At 36.6% G+C, this 19,439-nt stretch overlaps 1 protein-coding gene across 4 annotated transcripts in view; it reads right to left on the bottom strand.

The window, feature by feature from the left end:
• The window catches only part of LOC141450051 (Krueppel-like factor 7), a 710,120-nt gene that overhangs the window by 104,340 nt on the left and 586,341 nt on the right, over positions 1-19,439 (bottom strand). For all 4 annotated transcript variants that reach the window (XM_074120068.1, XM_074120069.1, XM_074120070.1 and 1 more), the window contains 2 exons: positions 14,714-15,106; positions 14,404-14,620 (listed from right to left, as the gene is read on the bottom strand). In XM_074120068.1, the coding sequence (XP_073976169.1) occupies positions 14,404-14,620; positions 14,714-15,106 (610 nt within the window). The remainder of the gene's footprint in view (positions 1-14,403; positions 14,621-14,713; positions 15,107-19,439) is intronic.

Here is a 19,439-nt window from a genome sequence, read left to right as displayed (position 1 = left end):
AGGAGAGGGGTGGCCGATATGCCGCCTTTGATAACACAGGTAAGTGGTGTTGAGATTTAGGTACCTAGACGAAAAGTAGGGATAGTCACTGGGTACTTAGTGCGTCTAAAGTTAGAAAAGCATATTTGTGGTGGTGGTGGTGGTAGCTACTAATAGCAAAAGGAGCATGTATAAACATGCACAAACACAGAGAGAGAGAGAGAGAGAGAGTTGGCTAGGAGGCTAAGTAACCAAACAACGCCGGATAACAATGGCGGTGGGTGAAGGCTAACCCAAAAGCCTTGCATGTTGATGATGATGAGAGAGCTATCTTGTGTCTGTGAGTGTGTGTTTGTACAAAGTTGGCTCTCCAGGTATTTAGGTAATATGGCGGACGATACAAGCAGAGTAACCAACCGAGAATTAATATCGGCTTTATTCTGCTATCCTGGTCTAAGGGCAATATTGAAATTATTTTAAGGTTCTTGTTACTTTGGAAGCAATGTTAATTATTATTAAGTACTAACTATGAAATTAAGTACATATTAAGTACTATGAAATTAATTTTTTTTACAAGTTTGGCAATATTGTGTACGTAGTAGTTCCTCTTTTAGAACTAGTGAAATATTCGTTTTCTGATTCTCTGAGTTCAAAAAAAGAAGTAATTTTTGAGAATAGTGTAAATGTCAGCATCTTAACCCTTAGAAAATAAAGAGCATACTCAATATTCCATTCGGGCGAATCCCAATGGAACGTGAAAGTAAGTTAGCGAACAAAATCCCTGAACCAAAGATAACACATTATTGAAGGGCTTTTTGTTCTTACTGTAGTCCCTTCAACGTAGAAAAAAAAAAAAAACAAAAACAAAAACAAAAAACGTTTATAGACAGTGCAGAAACGATTCTTCTTTAAGGGTTCTCTTAAAAATGAAGGTAAAACCTTTTTTATCGTTTCCTAATACCTAAAAAAAAGGTTTGGATACCCCAACTGGAGAACTATCAATGCAGAAAATTTGCCACTATCTTAATATTTCCTCTTAACTTCCGAGAAAAATGATTGAAAAGCTAAAGAGCGATTTTTTTTTTTTTTTTTAAAAAAGCATAAAGTTGAAATAATTTCAAGGGAAAGATTTTGTTAGTATCCAGGAAATGATGGAAAAGTATACAATGTTAGTTATTATTATTTTAGTGTATTATTATTATTAATGGAGTAAATTTAATACAGAGTAAAGGACAAGCTGGAAGTACACTGTATAGGTTGGTGAACAGAGAAGTGGGATTAAAGATACGACCACATCCTGAACCAGGGACAAGCCCTAAGGACGACAGACAGTATTGGCTTTCACAGGCAATATATCAAGGTGGACATGCTTCTCCCAAGTGATGGATTAGTGGCTATATATATATAGTGAGAAGAGATAGAATGTGTTAAAGCCGAGAAGATAGTTACCTAAGTGGGAGTATAGAGATACATCCTAACCTAGTGAACTCTCCTTGTAATTGGGTTACCAAACAAGACCAAAGTATTAACAAGTGAATACTTTGCTTAGGTTATCTAATTACCAAAAGTAACAATGCTTTTGATCACACACATAGTCAGAACAGGTCTCAGAAATCTAAATCTAATAAAACCAAATATACGATAAGATTACTTGTAATGATCGGCAAAATGTTGAATAGAATTGCAGTGTCTTGCAGTAGCACAAAGGCTCACGACTTCCTTGGTATTTAAGTCTTAAATTATGAAAAGAGTTCTGCTGAAAAAAATCTTTGTCTCAGTACTGTGTACGGTATCAAACACCTCTTAATGTAACTAATATAGAAATCAAGACGCCACGCTTTGCCGAGCGGTTAAGAGGCTAGACCCGCAATGTTAAGATGTATTGTTGGTTTAGTGGGTTCTATTCTCGGCCTCTTGGCATTGGATTTTATTTAATGGTTAATATGATAAATTTATGGTAAAGTATGTTAGGCGGTTAAGAGACTAGACCCGCAATGCTAAGATGTATTGTTGGTTTAGTGGGTTCGATTCTATGTCTAGGCCTTGGATTTTGGTATGGTCGCGTTAATGAATTAACGGTATGATTAATGTATTAAATGTATTATAATAGCAGATAAGGACTTTTTTACTGAATACATTTCTGAGTTTTGCAGGAAATGGCGTGTCCCATTTCTTTTGAACGATTTTTTTTTTTTGCCATTAAAAATGTTCCTGAAGCAGAGCAAAAGAATTAAAACAAAAAGAGAAGTTCCTATAACCTGGATGCCCTACTAAAGTTCAAAGGGCTGTAAAAATAACCCAATAATATTAAGGTTGTTAATGTAATTTGTTTATAAATAACCAAACTGAGTAAGTTGAATGATATAGTAGTTGTTGAATAACACCACTGAATGAGCTTTTAAAGAGAGGGTATAAAAAAACCGAAATATCTGAGAATTAGTGAACATATTCGAAAGGTAACAGAGGGAATAAGCATTTATTAAATTTAATAACGATAAATAAATGTGCTATTAATTAAATACTATATTTAAGTGATACTTTGTTAGCAATGAAAGATAAATATATGAGAGAAATGTACATTTGGCGCTGGAGGTGCAGATATAATGTGCTGGAGACTCCAGAAGTCCCCCAGGCTGAATGGTGATGCGAGATTTTTCCAGAACAGTAATGGAAAACAAACACAACTCTGCATCTACGATTTTCCCAGCTCACCTTGGCGTCCACATATTACAAACATTTTCCAATGTCTGTAAGTGTTCTATTTAATTAAAAACTTTTATAAGCAAAGCGAAAGGAAACAGTTTTCCTCGTTTTACCCCTAGCTTTCCGCCTGCTTTCCACAGTTATTTATTTCCTCTTATTGCTGTGAGATTTTTATCAGTTTTTTTGGTAGGCATTTTCCAAACAGAAATACATAGTTTTTTCGAAAAAGTAATGGAGGTAAGTTATATGTTAGCTTAAACAGGAGAGGCGGAAGATGTTAACATTGAGCCCCCTCAAGTGTTGAAAATTAAATTTATTCAGCAATCGTCTTAATAATTTGGGATGGTAAATCCATTAAAGCAGCGTTTTCTCAACTTTTAAGGCTTACAATAATTGGCTATTGAATGCAGCAGATGGGCTTAAGGGTGAATTGCTGGTAATAGATGCGCTTATGGAGTAGCAGTCGAGTACGGTGGCGTTCTTCGTCATAGAAAATAAAGACAAAACTACGAGAAGTGCTTTTCTGGTAAAATTTTGAAGTAAAAGAAAAACAAGTATAATTTTCTTGCAGAAACATTTTAAATATTCATTAACAAACGTAAACACTGTCTCCTGTTGCCGTAGTAACGCCTACTGGACAAAGATGTAGGGGACAAAGCGCGCATGCGCCTAATACTGCACTACAGCACCGCAGCGGCGGAATTTCAAAATGCTACTTGCTTAAAAAAAAAAAAAAAAAACCACCCTGGTATATCAGGCTGTACAAAGAAGAAGAGGCTACCAGAAAACTGGGAAGGTTGCACTGGCTGGGTGTCCACTAACCCAGAAAGAGCCATATGATGAAGACAAAAAAGAACCCTAGAGGTCGCTACAAGATTTTGTGACAGATTTTTGGGTGAAGATGGACGACTGACAGTTTGGCAGCATCTGCTAACGGTGGCAGCATCCCTCTGCAAAAGCTGTAGAAGACATAGAAGAAACCAAAAAAAACAAACCCTGTCTTTTCGAGTACTCTTAACATTTTGAAGTCATTTATTCTGCAGGTGGTCCAGCTCAGGTAACCTCCAGCTAATAAACAATTTCTTTTCAAAAGCAAAAATTGTTTTCAGTTCATCTTCTTAAAAATAAGAATGCTTTATTTTTCAACTTCTTTTCTTCATCTTTATTTTTTAAAGCGCTACAAGCCATGGAGACCCTTGGCTTCCTCGACAACCTCCTTTGCAAACCTCCTTGTCTTGCGCCTTAACTTTCCATCTCCTAATATCCAATATGCGAATATCCTCCTCCACATCCTCCAACCATCTCATCCTCAATCTTCTACTACCTGGGTGACCATCTACGGCTTTCTTGGGCATTCTTTCTTTTCCCATTCTTTCTACATGCCCAATCCACCTCAGTCTTATTGGCTTTTACCACTCCCACTATATCCGGTTCATGGTAAAGCTCCCTCTCTGTTCAGAGTTGGATCTCATTTTCCACCCTTCACCACTTCTTACAGGACCATATATTTTTCTTAAAACCTTTCCTTCCTAGGTATTTCATATTTTTCTTCATCTTTATGCTTATCGCAAATTTTCTTCTCTCATTCCCTGCACATCCCTACACCTTTTTCTTCCCTTGCATAAAAGAGGGAAAAGAAGGAATAATAAGGGCGAAAAAGAGATGAACAAGTTTAGAACCGAAAGTTTCTTTGTTCTTCTTGAAAAGCAAATTACTAATTGTTTTACAAATTTAATACAGATCACTTATTCGAAGGGGAAGCTGCAAGTCACCTCCTCTCTCTCACCCTCCAATTCCTCACTCCTGAACACGGCCTCATGGTACGGAAATGGGAGGAAGAGTCAGGGAAGAGGTTGGAATCGTGGGGATGGAGGAAACAGGGACACCATCGCCAGAGCTACTCGTATTTCCATTTTACACATGATCGCCTCTTTAAATTCTGTCCCCTTTCCTATCAACAGGGGGAGGAAATGCCCAGGCGATTTAAGGAAGTGCTGAAGGGAAAGAGAGTGGCAACTGCCATTCAATACTTCTGTAACTTGCAGGCTCCCCACCAAAAAAAAATATTATTGGTATTTTTTTTTTTTTTTTTTTTTTTTTTTTTTTTTTTTTTTTTTTTTTTTTTTTTTTTGGCGCATCAACAGCTGAGGTCATTAGCGCCCGGAGCTTTTTCCAGTGCACTGCCGGCCTCCGGACAGTGTTCTCTCGTTACAGACAACACTGTCCATCACCGGACAGTGAGCTGTAAGAAGCTCCTAGGAAAAGAAAATCTAAGGGTCAGCTGCTGGATTCGAACCCGGGACCTCCGCGTGGGAGTCCAGTATGCTAACCTCATAGCTAATCCCTTCTCTTATTGTAGGTATTATTATTATATTTGTCTGTGTGAAACATCTTAACCAAAATTACACGCAGTAACAGTACCAACACGTGAGTAGCTAAAAACCGGAAACTTTAAATAAAATAGCTTTTCCGCTCAATTGATTTTCTTAAATTTTGAAAATTTTATTTACAATTACGAATTTTAATTAGTATAAGAAAAGAACCTGATAATTTGGAGAATAAAACCTGGGCCGAGGAGTTTTTTTAATCTATTCTATTTATTGAAGGACTTTTTCTAAATCCAAAATTCAATTCAGACTTGAATTAATTAAATCCTAGGCCGGTTTAAGGGACAGAAAGGAACAGAAAAAAATAAATAAATGGTAAAAGGAGCTGATTCTTAAAAAAAAAGAGAATTCCATTCCCTTAAACTCTTATTATTTTAAATGAGGATGCAATAAGGACAAGGGCGGCGCGGCCGTCTCCTTTAAATAGGACCCCTTAGGCTGGTTTGTTTTTAATTTTCTGGACATTTTTATTCCCTTTTTTTTTTCTGCTTTCTCCAATTTCTTCTTATTTTTTTTTTATAAAATGAATTTTTCGTTTATTTAATTATTTTCTCTGCTTCCTAAAATTTAACTGTTTTTTGAAAATATAAATAACAAATTTCAATGAAATATTATTTTTAAAAGAATTTTCAATGATGCATAATAAAAAGGAAGTGGAGAATGGAGGCTGCTGTCTATTTTTTGTGTCTTCCTCAAGAAAAGACGATCATATGAAAGAGCTCAAGAACGAAGCATTGAACGATTCAAGGTTAATAACTTTTTTTTTTCTGTTCTATTAATGGTCAAAGATTGTTGATTAAAAGAATTTGTGTGTTGAGTCTAGAAATCAGGCTCTCCTAAATGATGTACGTATACGGACGGTACAAAATCTAAATGGTTTTAACGTTTCTTTCTAGATTCTTCTTTGGCTAGACAAACTTCTAAGAAGAGCCTTGAACTAAAAAAGTGCTGAAATAAAAGAGTAATATTGGCTGGAAGAAAAGTTCCCTTATGGTACATTGTACAATCGTTGTACCATATTCTCATATCGATACATCGATAGAGAGCGTCGTGGTTCTTTATGGAAGCACGACGCTCTAGACGTGGCGTTGAATGATGGAAGTTAATTCAAAGCGTCTCCTGATGGACTGTTGCGCCCTACTATTCAGAAGCAATTTAGAAACTTGTAGAGTCCTTTACAGATTTCTTAAGATTCTTAAGAGAATTAGCCATAATCCTCACTTCTCCAACGCTGTGCAAATATCCTAGCTTCTAATTCTTCCTTAAAAGATAGCTTCAAGGAATATTATTATCAGCTACATCTCCCACAGATTCTTCTGTTACTCTTACTATCACTGTTTAAGTCGAGCTTTTTTTTGGTCTACGAGGGATTCTTAGTGTGAACGATGCTTCTAAAGAAAAATTCGTTTACTTGCAAAGCCTACATTTTTTGTTTGTCTCACTCAGAACACGGTGTTTCTCAGTTCTTCTCGGTGCTTAAGACGAATCTTCACCAGCTGTTAGGTAATTTCAGACGTCACTTTCTCTTCCCTTTTCTTTTGTTTAAATCCTGTAGATCCTAAAAAACGTTTTTAGGGTACCTACAAGAATGAAGATACAGAGCGCCCTTGTTCTGCCAGGGTGATGCTATTTCAATATCTTTGACAGCAACATGTACTGGACACATGTTAAGAAAAAAAGTTACTTTATTCTTTATAGCCTGATCATTGACTTTTTTTTTTTTTTTTTAAGGCATTGTCTAAATTATTTTTGACCAAAAACGTATAAAACTCACCGCTTCATTATGATGGTTTCTTTCGATAGTTATCAGATTCCAAGATTTCATGGGAAAACACTGTGATTGACCCACAAATAAGACCCCCCAACATTATAGATTTTTTCCTTTTTTGGACACAGAATAGGATCTATTGCAGCTTTACACCACTCAAATCTAATCCAGATGCAAACTATTTCCAAATTTAAAGTTTAGTACGGTAACTATAAAAAAACAAAACTATAAAACAAAGCTAAACTATTTTAAATTTAATTGTTTCATACGTCACCAAAGAATGTAATAAAAGAAAACAGAAATTACTATTTTAATCATTAAATATGAAGTATTGTGGCCTCCAGATGTATGCTTAATTTACCGTAATCTATACCTGATTCTGCGAAGATGTAAAGAAGATATGAGAAGTAAGACTTAGGAATAAAGAATCCCACCATTATCGATGGTGACACTAAGAAAAGAGAGACGAACATACAAAAGATGGAAAGAGGGGCTGAAACAATCGTTAAATTTCCATTAGTGGGGAAAATAAAATGTATATTTTTCTTTGTTTTTCCTGCTTCAACAATATTTATTCCAGAAAATTGTTTCTCAATTTTTCTCGCGTTTCTAGGGATTGTACTAACAGAGAAAACTAAGGGGTTTTATATTCGCATTGTTGGGGTAATATCTTTGATTTTAGGTTCGGTAATCGGTTTGTTGTTATGTGAATTCCACTTTATTTATATTCGCAAGTGTAGTGTGAGAGGGGCATCACACATAGTTCTATTAGAATTCTCTAATATATCGAATTAAACCAACTTCTGATGATGGGCGAAGATGAAGGAATTGGATGAAGGAAGCGTACTAAGGACGGTTAAAAAGAAAGATGGTCAAATAGAGTTTCAAAATTTTGAAATCTACGGAAGGAAATGATGGACTCCAATTAATGCTAACCATTAAGCTGATTCTTGCCCTCACCTTTTTTACCCAATCACCATAGCATAACATTTTTCATTTTTAGGGGAGAGGGGAGTGAATTTAATTGCATTGAAACCAAAAATATTGTTTGAAAACCAAAAAATTATGTTTTTTTGATTATATTGAAAAGAAAAATTTTGAATTATATTAGGTGAAAAGTGGCAGGAAATAAGTGTTTTTCCGCACTCATATAAATAATTTTAAATTAACTGAATCCTTCCGGTCAAAAAACATTCCGTAGAATTGCTAATGGTCCTTACTTTGTTTCTAACTCTACTTTGCACCGAGATTTCCTTGTTCCCAAATGCTTCAGAAGCTGCAAGATCTCGTTACGTTAAATTATATACTTCAATCACCTTACATCCTAATGCTCTACGTATCCCCAACTTACTGCATTGCCTGGAAATACTCCCAGTAGGCGGTTGAAGCGCAGTTAGGGAGCCAAGCGATCTTCTAAATAAAGTAAGTTGCCAGTGTAGACAGGCGAAGGTGTTCATCACGGGCTATTCGCCAAAGCTGACTGCAGAATATTAATCCGTCAAGAAGGCCGTGGGGACTATAAGGATAATTTATAGGCCTTTTTAACTGTGAGCACTGCAGGCTCAGAAAACACATGCATCGCGCGTGGGCCTGGCAGATGAGGCAGCCTTTTGTAGGTTCTGTGTCAGGAGGAGGAGGAGGAGTAGGAGGAAACGGCACTGCATGTGTTGGGTCAGTGTGAGGGGCTCGTGTGTGGCTAAGGATGTTACTTCTTGGGGAGGAAAAACCCAAGGCCTGGTGAGGTTTACCCAAGAGTCGTTCTCCAGAATTAAGAGTCTGATTAAACGGACGGGTTTGAAGGGGTGAGCTTTAGAGTGAGGGGAGCCACAATAGATCCAAAGGAGTCGCTGTGGCGTAGCCATTGAGGCCGCCCTAGTCTAATCAATCTATCTAAGTGCCAGTGTAAAATAGTGAACTATATCTCTTTGGGAGCTTCCACCAATGGGTGAATTTTCCCATCATGCTATTCATGTATTTATTCTATGTATCATGTTTATATCAGCTTCTATATCATATACTGTAGTTGTTTAAATAGATAAACTGTGAGTTCAACGTCCATTTTTACGTTACGTTAACCAGGAGCAAATCGCCCGCAGTTACTGCAAGTATTGGAATAAGGGACATGGCCGCAGAAATCGTGGAAACCGCAGGTTTATTCGATTAAGGTCAAAGGGTTACAAAGGGAAGAAAGAATGTAAAAAAAAAACAGTAATTAGCATTCAAGATACTTCTTTCTCATTTTGTGGAAGCTAGAGGTAGGAAAGAGTTCGACGCCATTTTTTGGTTACGTTAACTAGGAGGAGCAAATCGCCCGCAGTTACTGCAAGTGTTGGAATAAGGGACATAGTAGCAGTAGCGTGGAAACCGCAGGTTTATTCGATTAAGGTCAAAGGGTTACAAAGGGAAAAATGAAGGTAAAAAAAAAACAGTAATTAGTATTCAAGATACTTCTTTCTCATTTTGTGGAAGCTAGAGGCAGGAAAAAAGTGCCAGATTGGTGACGTAATGAACCCCCGCCTAGTATTTTATATACCCTTCTTTTTCTATTTCTATTTCACAATCTCTTTTCTGTTCTGTACAATTCATCTTCCAGTTCTAGTTTAGATAGTGATTCTCTGGGTTACAAAACACATTCAACTTCTTAACCCACTGAACAACATGTTATATATTTCTATCTTACACACTCTTTTCTTAACCCATCCAACAACCCCATTTCCTGTCCCAAAATCCTGCTATCTAATCTCTTCAACAGTAAAAAGAAAACCTACACGTACTTTGAACAAAAAAAGAAAACCCATGCAGCACATACAAACATGTATCCTATCAACTTGTCCTGGATATCCAATCACAAGGTGGTGGGTTTCTCGCAGGGAGTGTGTGATAGAGTTTGGGTTAGTGCTGATAGGGTACAAAAAAACCCAGGACATACTACTACATGCTAGACAGTAGTAAACAAGCAGGTTTTACTGCCGCCATCCTCTCCAAGCCACGGGTCTGCCAGAATAACTCCGTTGTTTAAACCCTTTACCGGGGGTTGTGACACCCCTTTTGGCAGAACTTTTTTTCCTTCAATATCCACCCTTACAAACTACAGCAATACCACAGCAAAAACCACATGGATAAAACTAACACACACAAATATAGGAAAAAGGGGACTGCACCGTCCAAATAGGAGAAAATAAATTTTCACTTGAATCCTCCAATTTTCTCTTCCCTTCTACGGGCAGTAGAGTACAGTAATAACAACTGGGAAAACCTCTAACTAAAAAAGAAAATTGAAAATATAACAATTTCTGGTAAAACAATACTAAATCTTATCGCTAATTAAATGGAACAAATTTCCACTGGTAATTCTTCCACTGATACTGAAAGCAAAAGAGATTTCTTTTGAGGCTACATAAATCTGGAAGCTCTATATCTCCAGGAAAAACCAGGATTACCTGGGAAGTAGCTACTCTATTATGTCCATCTTTACCCCCTACATTTCCTGGCAACGGGAACTCCAGTATAAGACCCCCCCCAGTAGGGGTTCCCACAGGCACAAGGCCTCCTTGTCGCTTTTTTTCCCCTGGCATGAAGAGGTTTTTACTTTTAGATCTAGCAAGCGAAGGCACCCAATTCCTGATGATAAAGATAGGATCAGGATGCATAAATCAGATCAGATATCACATCCCATTGTGGGTGGGTGTTCATTTACTGTACAAAACTGTGAAAGGAGAACGCCCTGTTTTGAACGTATGCGCGTATGGTAGCCGAGCCGGTTAGCATTGCTATGATTCTGGACACGAAGAACCAATAACTCGTTATAAGACCTGTAGCTTAAGATTAGACTGAAGAGTCCGGAAGAGATAATACCCTGGATTTACAGAAGAGAATTCTGAATCTCGCAAAAAAGATAGGTTGCTCCTACAAGAAGGAGTCTGAGGATGTAACCTTCAGTGCCTGTGGAATTGAGGAGGATTTGACTAGTTAAAAAAGAAGCGGATGTAGCAATGTTGGATTTTTGAACCAAGCCACGCCAAACAACTTCCTCACTTAATTTTAGTGACTTTTCTTAATATTGGATTTCCCATTTTTATGTCGGGTTAAAAGTTGTAAAACTAGACAAGGCTGTTACGACCGGAAACTCTTGTTACTTCAACGTTCATACTTTTGGAAAATGTCGGGGGCGCCACGATAGCCGAGCGGTTAAGTGGCGAGACCTGCGAAGCTAATTGTGGTAATGGGTTCGATTTCCGGTCTTAGGCCTTGGATTTTATTTAATGGTAAATAAAAAAAATTTATAGTAAAGTATGTTTGCTAGTCGCCTCCGTCCACGACACCTAATTGGTAGTTGGACGTTAAGCCCCGCCTGAAAAAATAGGCGATTATTACATTACTTTACTTTTGGAAAATGTGGTTAGATCCGTAGTGTTTGGTGTGATATCTTTGTTTTTTATTGAATCCCTGAATCCGATTCAAGACATTCAACCAACATCAGAGGTTTGGTGAAAAGATTGTGATTTCACTTATGTTTTCCATCACGCACAACACTTACTGACCGAGTCATAAGTGAAGTAGAAATCTTTAAGCTGTTTTCTAGAAAATAGTTCTTACAATTTCATTAACTTTAGCATTTCAAAAATTAAGTAGTTCTAAAACTGTTACTGAAATACTGTCCAGGAAGAATTCGATTAATAGCATTTCAAGACGGGATCGATGGTTGGGATTCACGCTTAAGTGCTTCATTTTTAATTTGGACTAAATATGTAGCCGGAAGTCCATATTTGAAGGAAATTAGTAAACCGGAAGTGCCTATTTCATAAATTTTTTTAAATTTTTAGCGACTTTTTTTTAAAATGATTCCTTTAAAACAAAATATAATTCTTTTAAATGAAAACGTGTAACATAGAAGTGAACTACTTTTTAATTTAAGTAAGTTTAAACAAAATTTATATTACGTACGTAAACCATAATAAAAGGAAATCACTTGATAACAGATCATCAAACAGTGCGTCACTGATGGAAGAAAAGGACAGAACAAAAGGAATTAAAAGATGAAGAAGAAGACGTAGGACAAAATAAGGAAGTGGAAATATAACACGACATTTGGTTGGCAGATCATAAAGGAATGAAAATCTCGTAACAATAACAACAGGAAATAATGGGATTTCCTAGCGGATGAACCGGTTAACAAACGGTTTACAGCAAGAGGACAATCGTATCCTACATTCGTATACACATCAATGGGTGGTGGTGGCAGGGTCTTAGTGAGTAAGGAAGGAGTGGCTGGATTTTTGGGTTGTTTTCCAGGAAAAAAAAAGAAAGAAAAGAAGTCCAAGACTCTAGAGGAGAGCGTTCAACTTTTTTTTTTTCCTCATTTTTCTCCAAGAAATAGAGAAGGAGGACCACGGAGACAGAACAGAGTGTATTTTTTCGTAGTAATAACATAAAAGAGAATTAGACGATGAAGATGGACCCAAAAGATGGTGTGGGATAGAAAAACAAGATTTCCCCCCCCTAAACGTTTATCCCCCCTGTAAGCACTGTGCAGCTTTGTAACTCAACAACCATCCTGGGTTAAGTTTAGGGAGCCATTCTTTCAAATTCTGGAGAAAAAGGATTTCTTTCTGCTTCTCAGTTCTTTCTCTTTCAAATTAAAGCTTTTTCAAGTCTTTGTCGCGGGTAAAAAAGTAGTATAGAACTATTTTATTGGGTCCGTAGAAGATGCGCTGGTGGCCAGGGTAGACTAGCACGGGTAGACCCGTGTGAAAAGAAGGAAGCCAAGTAAAACTTCCTGCTGTGACCACTCACATGAGTTCCTCTTATAGTTCTTACTTACGAATTTCCATCGAACTCCGCACGTTTCCGGTATATTCACAATACTTATAAGGCGCCACGGTAGCCAAGCGGTTAGAGGCTAGACCCGCAATGCTAAGATGTATTGCTGGTTTAATGGGTTCAATTCCCCAGGTCTAGGCCTTGGATTTTATTTAATGGTTTATAAAAAAGAAATTTACAGTAAAGTATGTTAGGCGGTTAAGAAACTAGACCCGCAATGCTAAAATGTATTGTTGGTTTAGTGGGTTCGATTCCCCTGGTGTAGGCCTTGGATTTTATTTAATGGTTATTATGAGAAATTTATAGTAAAGTACGTATGTTAGGCGGTTATAGGCTTGACCCGCAATGCTAAGATGTATTGTTGGTTTAGTGGGTTCGATTCCCCAGGTCTAGGCCTTGGATTTTATTTAATGGTTAATATGAGAAATTTACAGTAAAGTATGTTTGATAGTCGCCTCCGTCCACGACACCTAATTGGTAGTTGGGACGTTAAGCCACGCCTGAAAAAATAGGCGATTACTTTACTTTTTTTTTTATTCAATACTTATCAAATTGCAAGCAAAATCTATCCTCTATTTAATCAAATTTTCCAAGTCAAAGTTATCAATTTATGTGTGTATTGTAATCATTGTACCAAGTTGGGTCTGTCTAAGGGGGAACATCAAAGTGAATACTTTCGGTTACAACTCAAAATCAGAAATCTGCGCGATTACAATACTTCCTCTTTTTAGTTGATTGAAAGAAATTTAAAAAAAACAAAAAAAAAAGAAAAACTACTGAATAGTTTGTATGTACATTTGTTCGTAAATTCTTCGTCTTTTGGAAGTTTTTCTTTTTGTTTTTTCCAATATTTATATGTTGGCTTTTCTCCCCTATTTTTCCACCCTATTAGTTTTACTAGAGAAAAAACTTTTTAAACAAGAAGAAAATTATGCTTAACTTTTTTTTTTTTTTTTTAATGAAAAACTTACAAATTTACATACCATTTTCCCCCGGAAAAGTTAGTTTCCTGTACAACTTCGTTGGTTTATTGTATTTTTTTTTTCTTTTAATATTACAAAATTTATTATCTACTTTTGAATTCATTATTTAGGAATTTTGAATACATTAAATTGAAGTGTAGTCCCTTTAAAATTGCTAGTGTAAAGCTAAAAAGTTTTAAACTTTTTAGCTGGTGTTAGCTGACTACGAAATATTGTTTTTAATGTGTTGAAAACCGTTACTGGTTAACTGCAAACGGAAATTAATCGTAACAATGAAATGGCTGAAATTAAAAATGGTCTCACTTTTCAAGTAGATAAATTCAACATGAATAAAACAGGCAACAGATAAAAATACTCGGAGGAAGTGCATAATAAGTTATCAGACGATCGGCCGATTAAGTTTGTAATGCAAGTTTGTTCATAAGTTTGTACGATGAAACGTAGGTTATTTACAAAACGGAAACGGAACTACAATCAAAGAAATGGCTGACACCAGGTGGCTGTGCACTAAGCCCGTACAACGTATTTTAATTAATTGATTTAAATTGATGACTTCCTGTTTACAATTTTTTATTCTGTTTCAATTATTAACGTCTTGAGTCAAAAGAAGCTGTGATAAAATTGTTTAGTATTGGGGAAAATTTGGGACTAAAAGTGCGTTGAGCTAAAATTGACCCGAATTTGGGGCAAATAACTGCACTTTTGGACTAAAAAAAAATCAAAATTACTGACTAAAAAAGTGACAAAAAAAAAAATGGCTGACCTGTATGCGTCCTCTGGTGGGCTTTGAGGTGAGAGCTTTTGGTGTAGACTTTTTCGCAGCCTGGATATTGGCACTTATGCACTTTCCGCCTTGAATCAGGCGAATGGTCTATCCTCAATCTTGAGGTGGTGGTCTTTGTTACGCCCGTTGGGGCACGTACCGTCCTTGAACCCGCATTGCTGGTCGCTGACGGCGTCGTCGTCGTCGTCGTCGACACCTAGACGATTAATAACAATCGATCATTGATTAAGTAGAGAGAGAGAGAGAGAGAGAGAGAACTGAATATAATGATTGAATCCCTGGAACCTACCTTGGCTTGACCTTGGTGAGATTCCGGCGACGAAGGAGGTGTAAGCGTTGGCAAAGATTCCCGGCAGATTGGTTCTTCGCTCAACAATAGTTCCTCTTCATCTTCATCATCGTCCACGGTGCCTGTGGTAGCCACAATTGGCTCTTTTTTCAATATGACTGCACATGATAGTGAACCACAGGAGATACGTGAACATGCAGAACCAGACGATGATAGACTCAACGAATCTAATGTACGTTCAGAGACTTCGTCAATTGGATCGACTACTTCCAATTTCCATGTGCTCTGCGGTACGGTGAACATATCCCATGGTGTATCTAATTCTGTTGGCAATTTCTTGTAACTTTGCAGTTTCGGCTCATCTTTTAGATAGCGCTCCATCTCGTAACATGTCTGGAAAACAAAATGAACAAGAAAGACTAATATTAATCAAAGAGTAATACAATTCTTTAATCTTTTAAAAAATATAATATTTTATTGAAATTCACAACTGCGACAACTGTTGCAACAAACAAATGTGATATAAGATAACTGTATCATGTAAATGGATAGGAGAAGGCACTCAGTGGCGACACTCCACTATCGCGCTCTTACTGTGATGAGAGTAGATCGCGAGGACCATCTTCTCTTCAATCTCCTTGGAGAATTACCTGGTAAGGCAGGAAGAAGATAGGTTTTCTATGAGAGTGTTAGGGAAGATCTGTGGTAGAGGAATGAAATTTTAAGAAACGAGTTTTAGCAAGAGATCTTTAACGAAAGGGATTTTGAGATCATTATGACTGGTGAGGTTAGAAATGTAGAACGGAGCGTTCAGTAGTTTTTGGTAGTATTTTTGATTGTAAAGTCTGAATGCGTAAAGAATTGGAACGTTTAGTCGATATATAATTTGAACAAATCAAGATATGTCTGTCATCAGCTGCATGAATTCAACTTGATCACAGATAATTTTTTTAAAAAAAACCCTACGAATAAAGAATAAAGTGGACGATTGAATTCCATTGTTTTACAAAAGAATAGATTGTGTACAGGTAAAACAATAAACACATAGATTAGTTTGTTATTTACCAAGGTTCGCTAAACTTTCAAGAAAATAAACGGTGGTGGTCCATAATTTTGAATAAACGGCCATGAGTAAATCAAAAATTAATGTGCATGACCTTTCTTATGCTTCATGATCATTATTGCGTACATGAACATGAGGTAGTTCTTAGTTTCCAGTTATAAGAATGATTCTGTTTTGATTTTAACTGCTTCCTTAGTTTAAGTCTGGATACTTTGAGACTTGGGACGTTTAGTCGACGACTAAATTTATATTTTAAAATTGAGTGGGTTTGAAATAAAAAGGGAATAATTCTGGCAATTGATCGTATTCGGGACAAATTAAGGATGATCTTCTAAGTATTCCTGAAGACATGCATAATAATTAAAGAATCAAACAGCACTGAAGAAATGTAGTGTACTTTAGAAATAGTACTAGAAAATTCTATCTTTACAGTCTGTAAACAAGAAAATTTGCGTTTATATGGGCAGTTCTGCCCAGAAAGAAGGTGAAATGTGTAAGGAAGCAGAGTATGGGGGGGGCAGAAACAGTGATTTGGAGGAGAAGAGCAAAGTAAAGAAGAGGAAGCTGTAACTATTGTCTCTCTCTCTCTTTCAGTTGATAAATCTTTTCATACTCCATTACCGACGCCGAACAAGAATAACCATCCACCCCGCCAAAGTTTAAACCCTGCTATGGCCGTGGAAGGGGGGAAGGATAGGCACGTAAGTAAGAGAGACCGAGAAGGAACGAGCGAGGGAACACAAGAGGGCATACTCCACAGCATTCCCACAATATCCTAGACTAACTCTCCAGCTAGATTCTATCCCCTAACCCATATGGGTTCCATTTCTCTTCAAACACCCCCCCTCTAGTCCAAAAACATTACAGCCAGAGAGCATATCCCCTCTTCATCCGGTCCATATCCTTTCCAAGAGCCCTTACCGCCTCTTCTTCATCATCTTGCAAAGAGCACTTCCATCTCTTACTTATTACGCACACAGAGCATCTCTCTCTTTCTCTCTCTCTCTCCCTTACCCGCACAGAATTGATGCTACTACTGACATAATTCCTTACAACAACCAGGCCTTATCCCCCAAAATGTACGTACTTGCTTCCCATCCATAAGGCCTAGAGTCTTGAAGAGACTTATCCATATTCCAGAAACTAATCCTCCATGAAAGGCTCCATTGTCCGGCTATGGATTAAAGCAGTATACGGCCTCCCATTTTCCTTTCACTGTTCGTAAAAGTGAAAACTATCGACCCTCTTAGTTTTTTCTTTTTTTTTTGAATGAGCTGTAGAAGATAAATAATAACTTTTTTATTCATTGATGCTTTTTTCGCCATGAAATATAAGATTAATTCAGTTTGAATATAGTCGAGCCTCCTATAAAGTGCACTCTCACTAGCCACCACCTCCATTTATGGTCAGTTTTTGGATTTCCCCGTTTTTACCCCTATACACTTGTCCATATAAAAGAACCTCCGTCTAACGGACACTCTACATAGCGACCGCGGACATTGAGATTTTGGGGAACGGATTATATGTTTCACCTCCCACCAACGACCACCTTATCATTAAAAGTTCGTTTGACGCGGTGATCAAAATAATTATCCCCTCTCAAGTTTTTCTTTTTTTCTGTTTTTTCTAAAGTTTCCTGTATAAGCTCCATACATCTTGTACCATTTTAATCATTTTTCAATATTACTTTGGACGAACAATATTATTTTTTCCGATATGTCCTCTCAAACGAAAGTGGTTAACTCTAGAAGAGAAAATAAATATGTTGGAAGATTTTGCAAAAACCAAATCCAGCCATCGTCAACTTGCCGAAAGGTTTGTTCTATTTTTCTAATAATTAAAACTGTCCGGTAGGACAGTTGTATAAGGGTTGACCATCAAAAACTGCACGAAAAAGTGTAACGTTGAAAAACACCCAACTTTGACAATTTTTTTCTATTTTTCTATAAAAGATAAAATTCCCAAATTTTCTTTAAATCTTACTCCAAATTCTCCTTTATAACTATAATTTTTTTGCAACCACCCAGATCTAATAGGTTTCGAGAAAAAAGTTGCCGAAAATGAGCAAAAACGGCTTTTTCAAAAAATGTTCTTGTTCTTGTTCTTGTTGTTACCTTTTTTGTAAACAACGTAGCGCCTAAACGCGTGAACCGATTTTCATGAATGAGGTGTCATTCGATTCGGAACTTTATGTAGATGTGCCTTTTGGGGGTCTCGGCCCTGTACATCGAATGGGAGAGGAGTTAGCCCCCTTTATGTAAGGCCCCCTCCAAAATTATTATTACTAATTACTCTGTAAATCTTGGCCCTATTTTGATAAAATTTGGTAGGATGATAGGGTTAGGGCTCCCCTACCTAACAATAAAGCGACGATCTGCTCTTACACTTGTTAAGGGGAAGTATAGCAATCGTTTCAAATTATCGACACGTGAACCGATTTTCATGAATGGAGTGTCAATCGAATCGAAATTTTGTACAGATTTGTACTTTAAAAGTCTCGACGCTATGCCTCATAAGGAGGGGAGTTTGCCCCACCCAAATAAGGCCCTTTCTAAAACTATTATTACCAATATTTCTACAAAGCTTAACCCGATTTTGATAAAATTTAGCACGAAGAAGTGATTAAAGCTCCTCTACGTGGCTGTGAAGTGCCATCATGCTCTTACACCTACTAAGAGGAAGTACTGCAATCGTTAAAATTATCAATGAGTGAACCGATTTACATCAATGAATTGTCGTTCGATTCAAAATCTTTGCCTTTTAGAAAGAAGTACTGTAATCGCAGTTTATTTTTCTTGCTCCTCTTAAAAGGAAGTACTGAAATCGCAGTTTAATTTTGCTATTTACGTACAAATACCTTCCTATTTTATATAAAAAGGCTTTCTCAAAAAAATTGTTATTGAGGATGGTTTGGGGACCGCAACTATAACCATTCTTTAAAAAGATCTCTCCAGTGGTAGTTACGGTTCCGATTTAACACCTTATCAGGTTATAATGATAGAATAGCTTATTCCAAATTTTAAAAAAATCCAATCTGTAAAGCAGATATGTAACTTTGCTAATAGACAAAAAGGAAAATCTGTCCAAAAGGTACAAAAATCTCCTTAACAAAAACTTACAGTTTAAAAAGTTAAGTATAAGGGTTGATTAAACGCCAAAAGGTACACAAATCAGCAAGTACCCAACATTTCATTAATACTTCATTGATATTATTTAAGTAATTTTACCGCATTAATTTTCATTAATATTTTTTAAGAATTTATTAGATGTCACATACCCTTATGCTGGCCAGTTCATTCATAATAGTTATAATTGTGATAAAATGTATATGATATCTTCGTATAAATAGGTACTTTATTTTAACTCTATTCCAAATTATTCTTCTGATTCTGAAGTTGTCACATATACATGCATGTTAAATTAGAAAAAGACAAATTTAGAGTCGGCTACTGTTTAAATTTGAATCACGGAGGATTTAAAGCAATATTTCAGTCTTGAATTCGTCTTACCGAAATATTCGTGAGGACAAATAACACACAGTTAATAACAAGTAGATTATTCAACATTATTTATTCATTTCTCAATTGTAATTTAATTTAGTTCCCCTAATTTTACTTATGGTAAAATACTGGAATATTAGCTGTCCTAAAAATATGCATATCT

The sequence above is a fragment of the Rhodnius prolixus genome, unplaced genomic scaffold, assembly GCF_049639745.1.
Source record: "Rhodnius prolixus isolate KJV_2025 unplaced genomic scaffold, Rpr scaffold_2, whole genome shotgun sequence".
Lineage (NCBI taxonomy): Eukaryota > Metazoa > Arthropoda > Insecta > Hemiptera > Reduviidae > Rhodnius > Rhodnius prolixus.
Note: the sequence above shows the minus strand (reverse complement) of the source record. Positions and strands in the feature narration are given on the sequence as shown.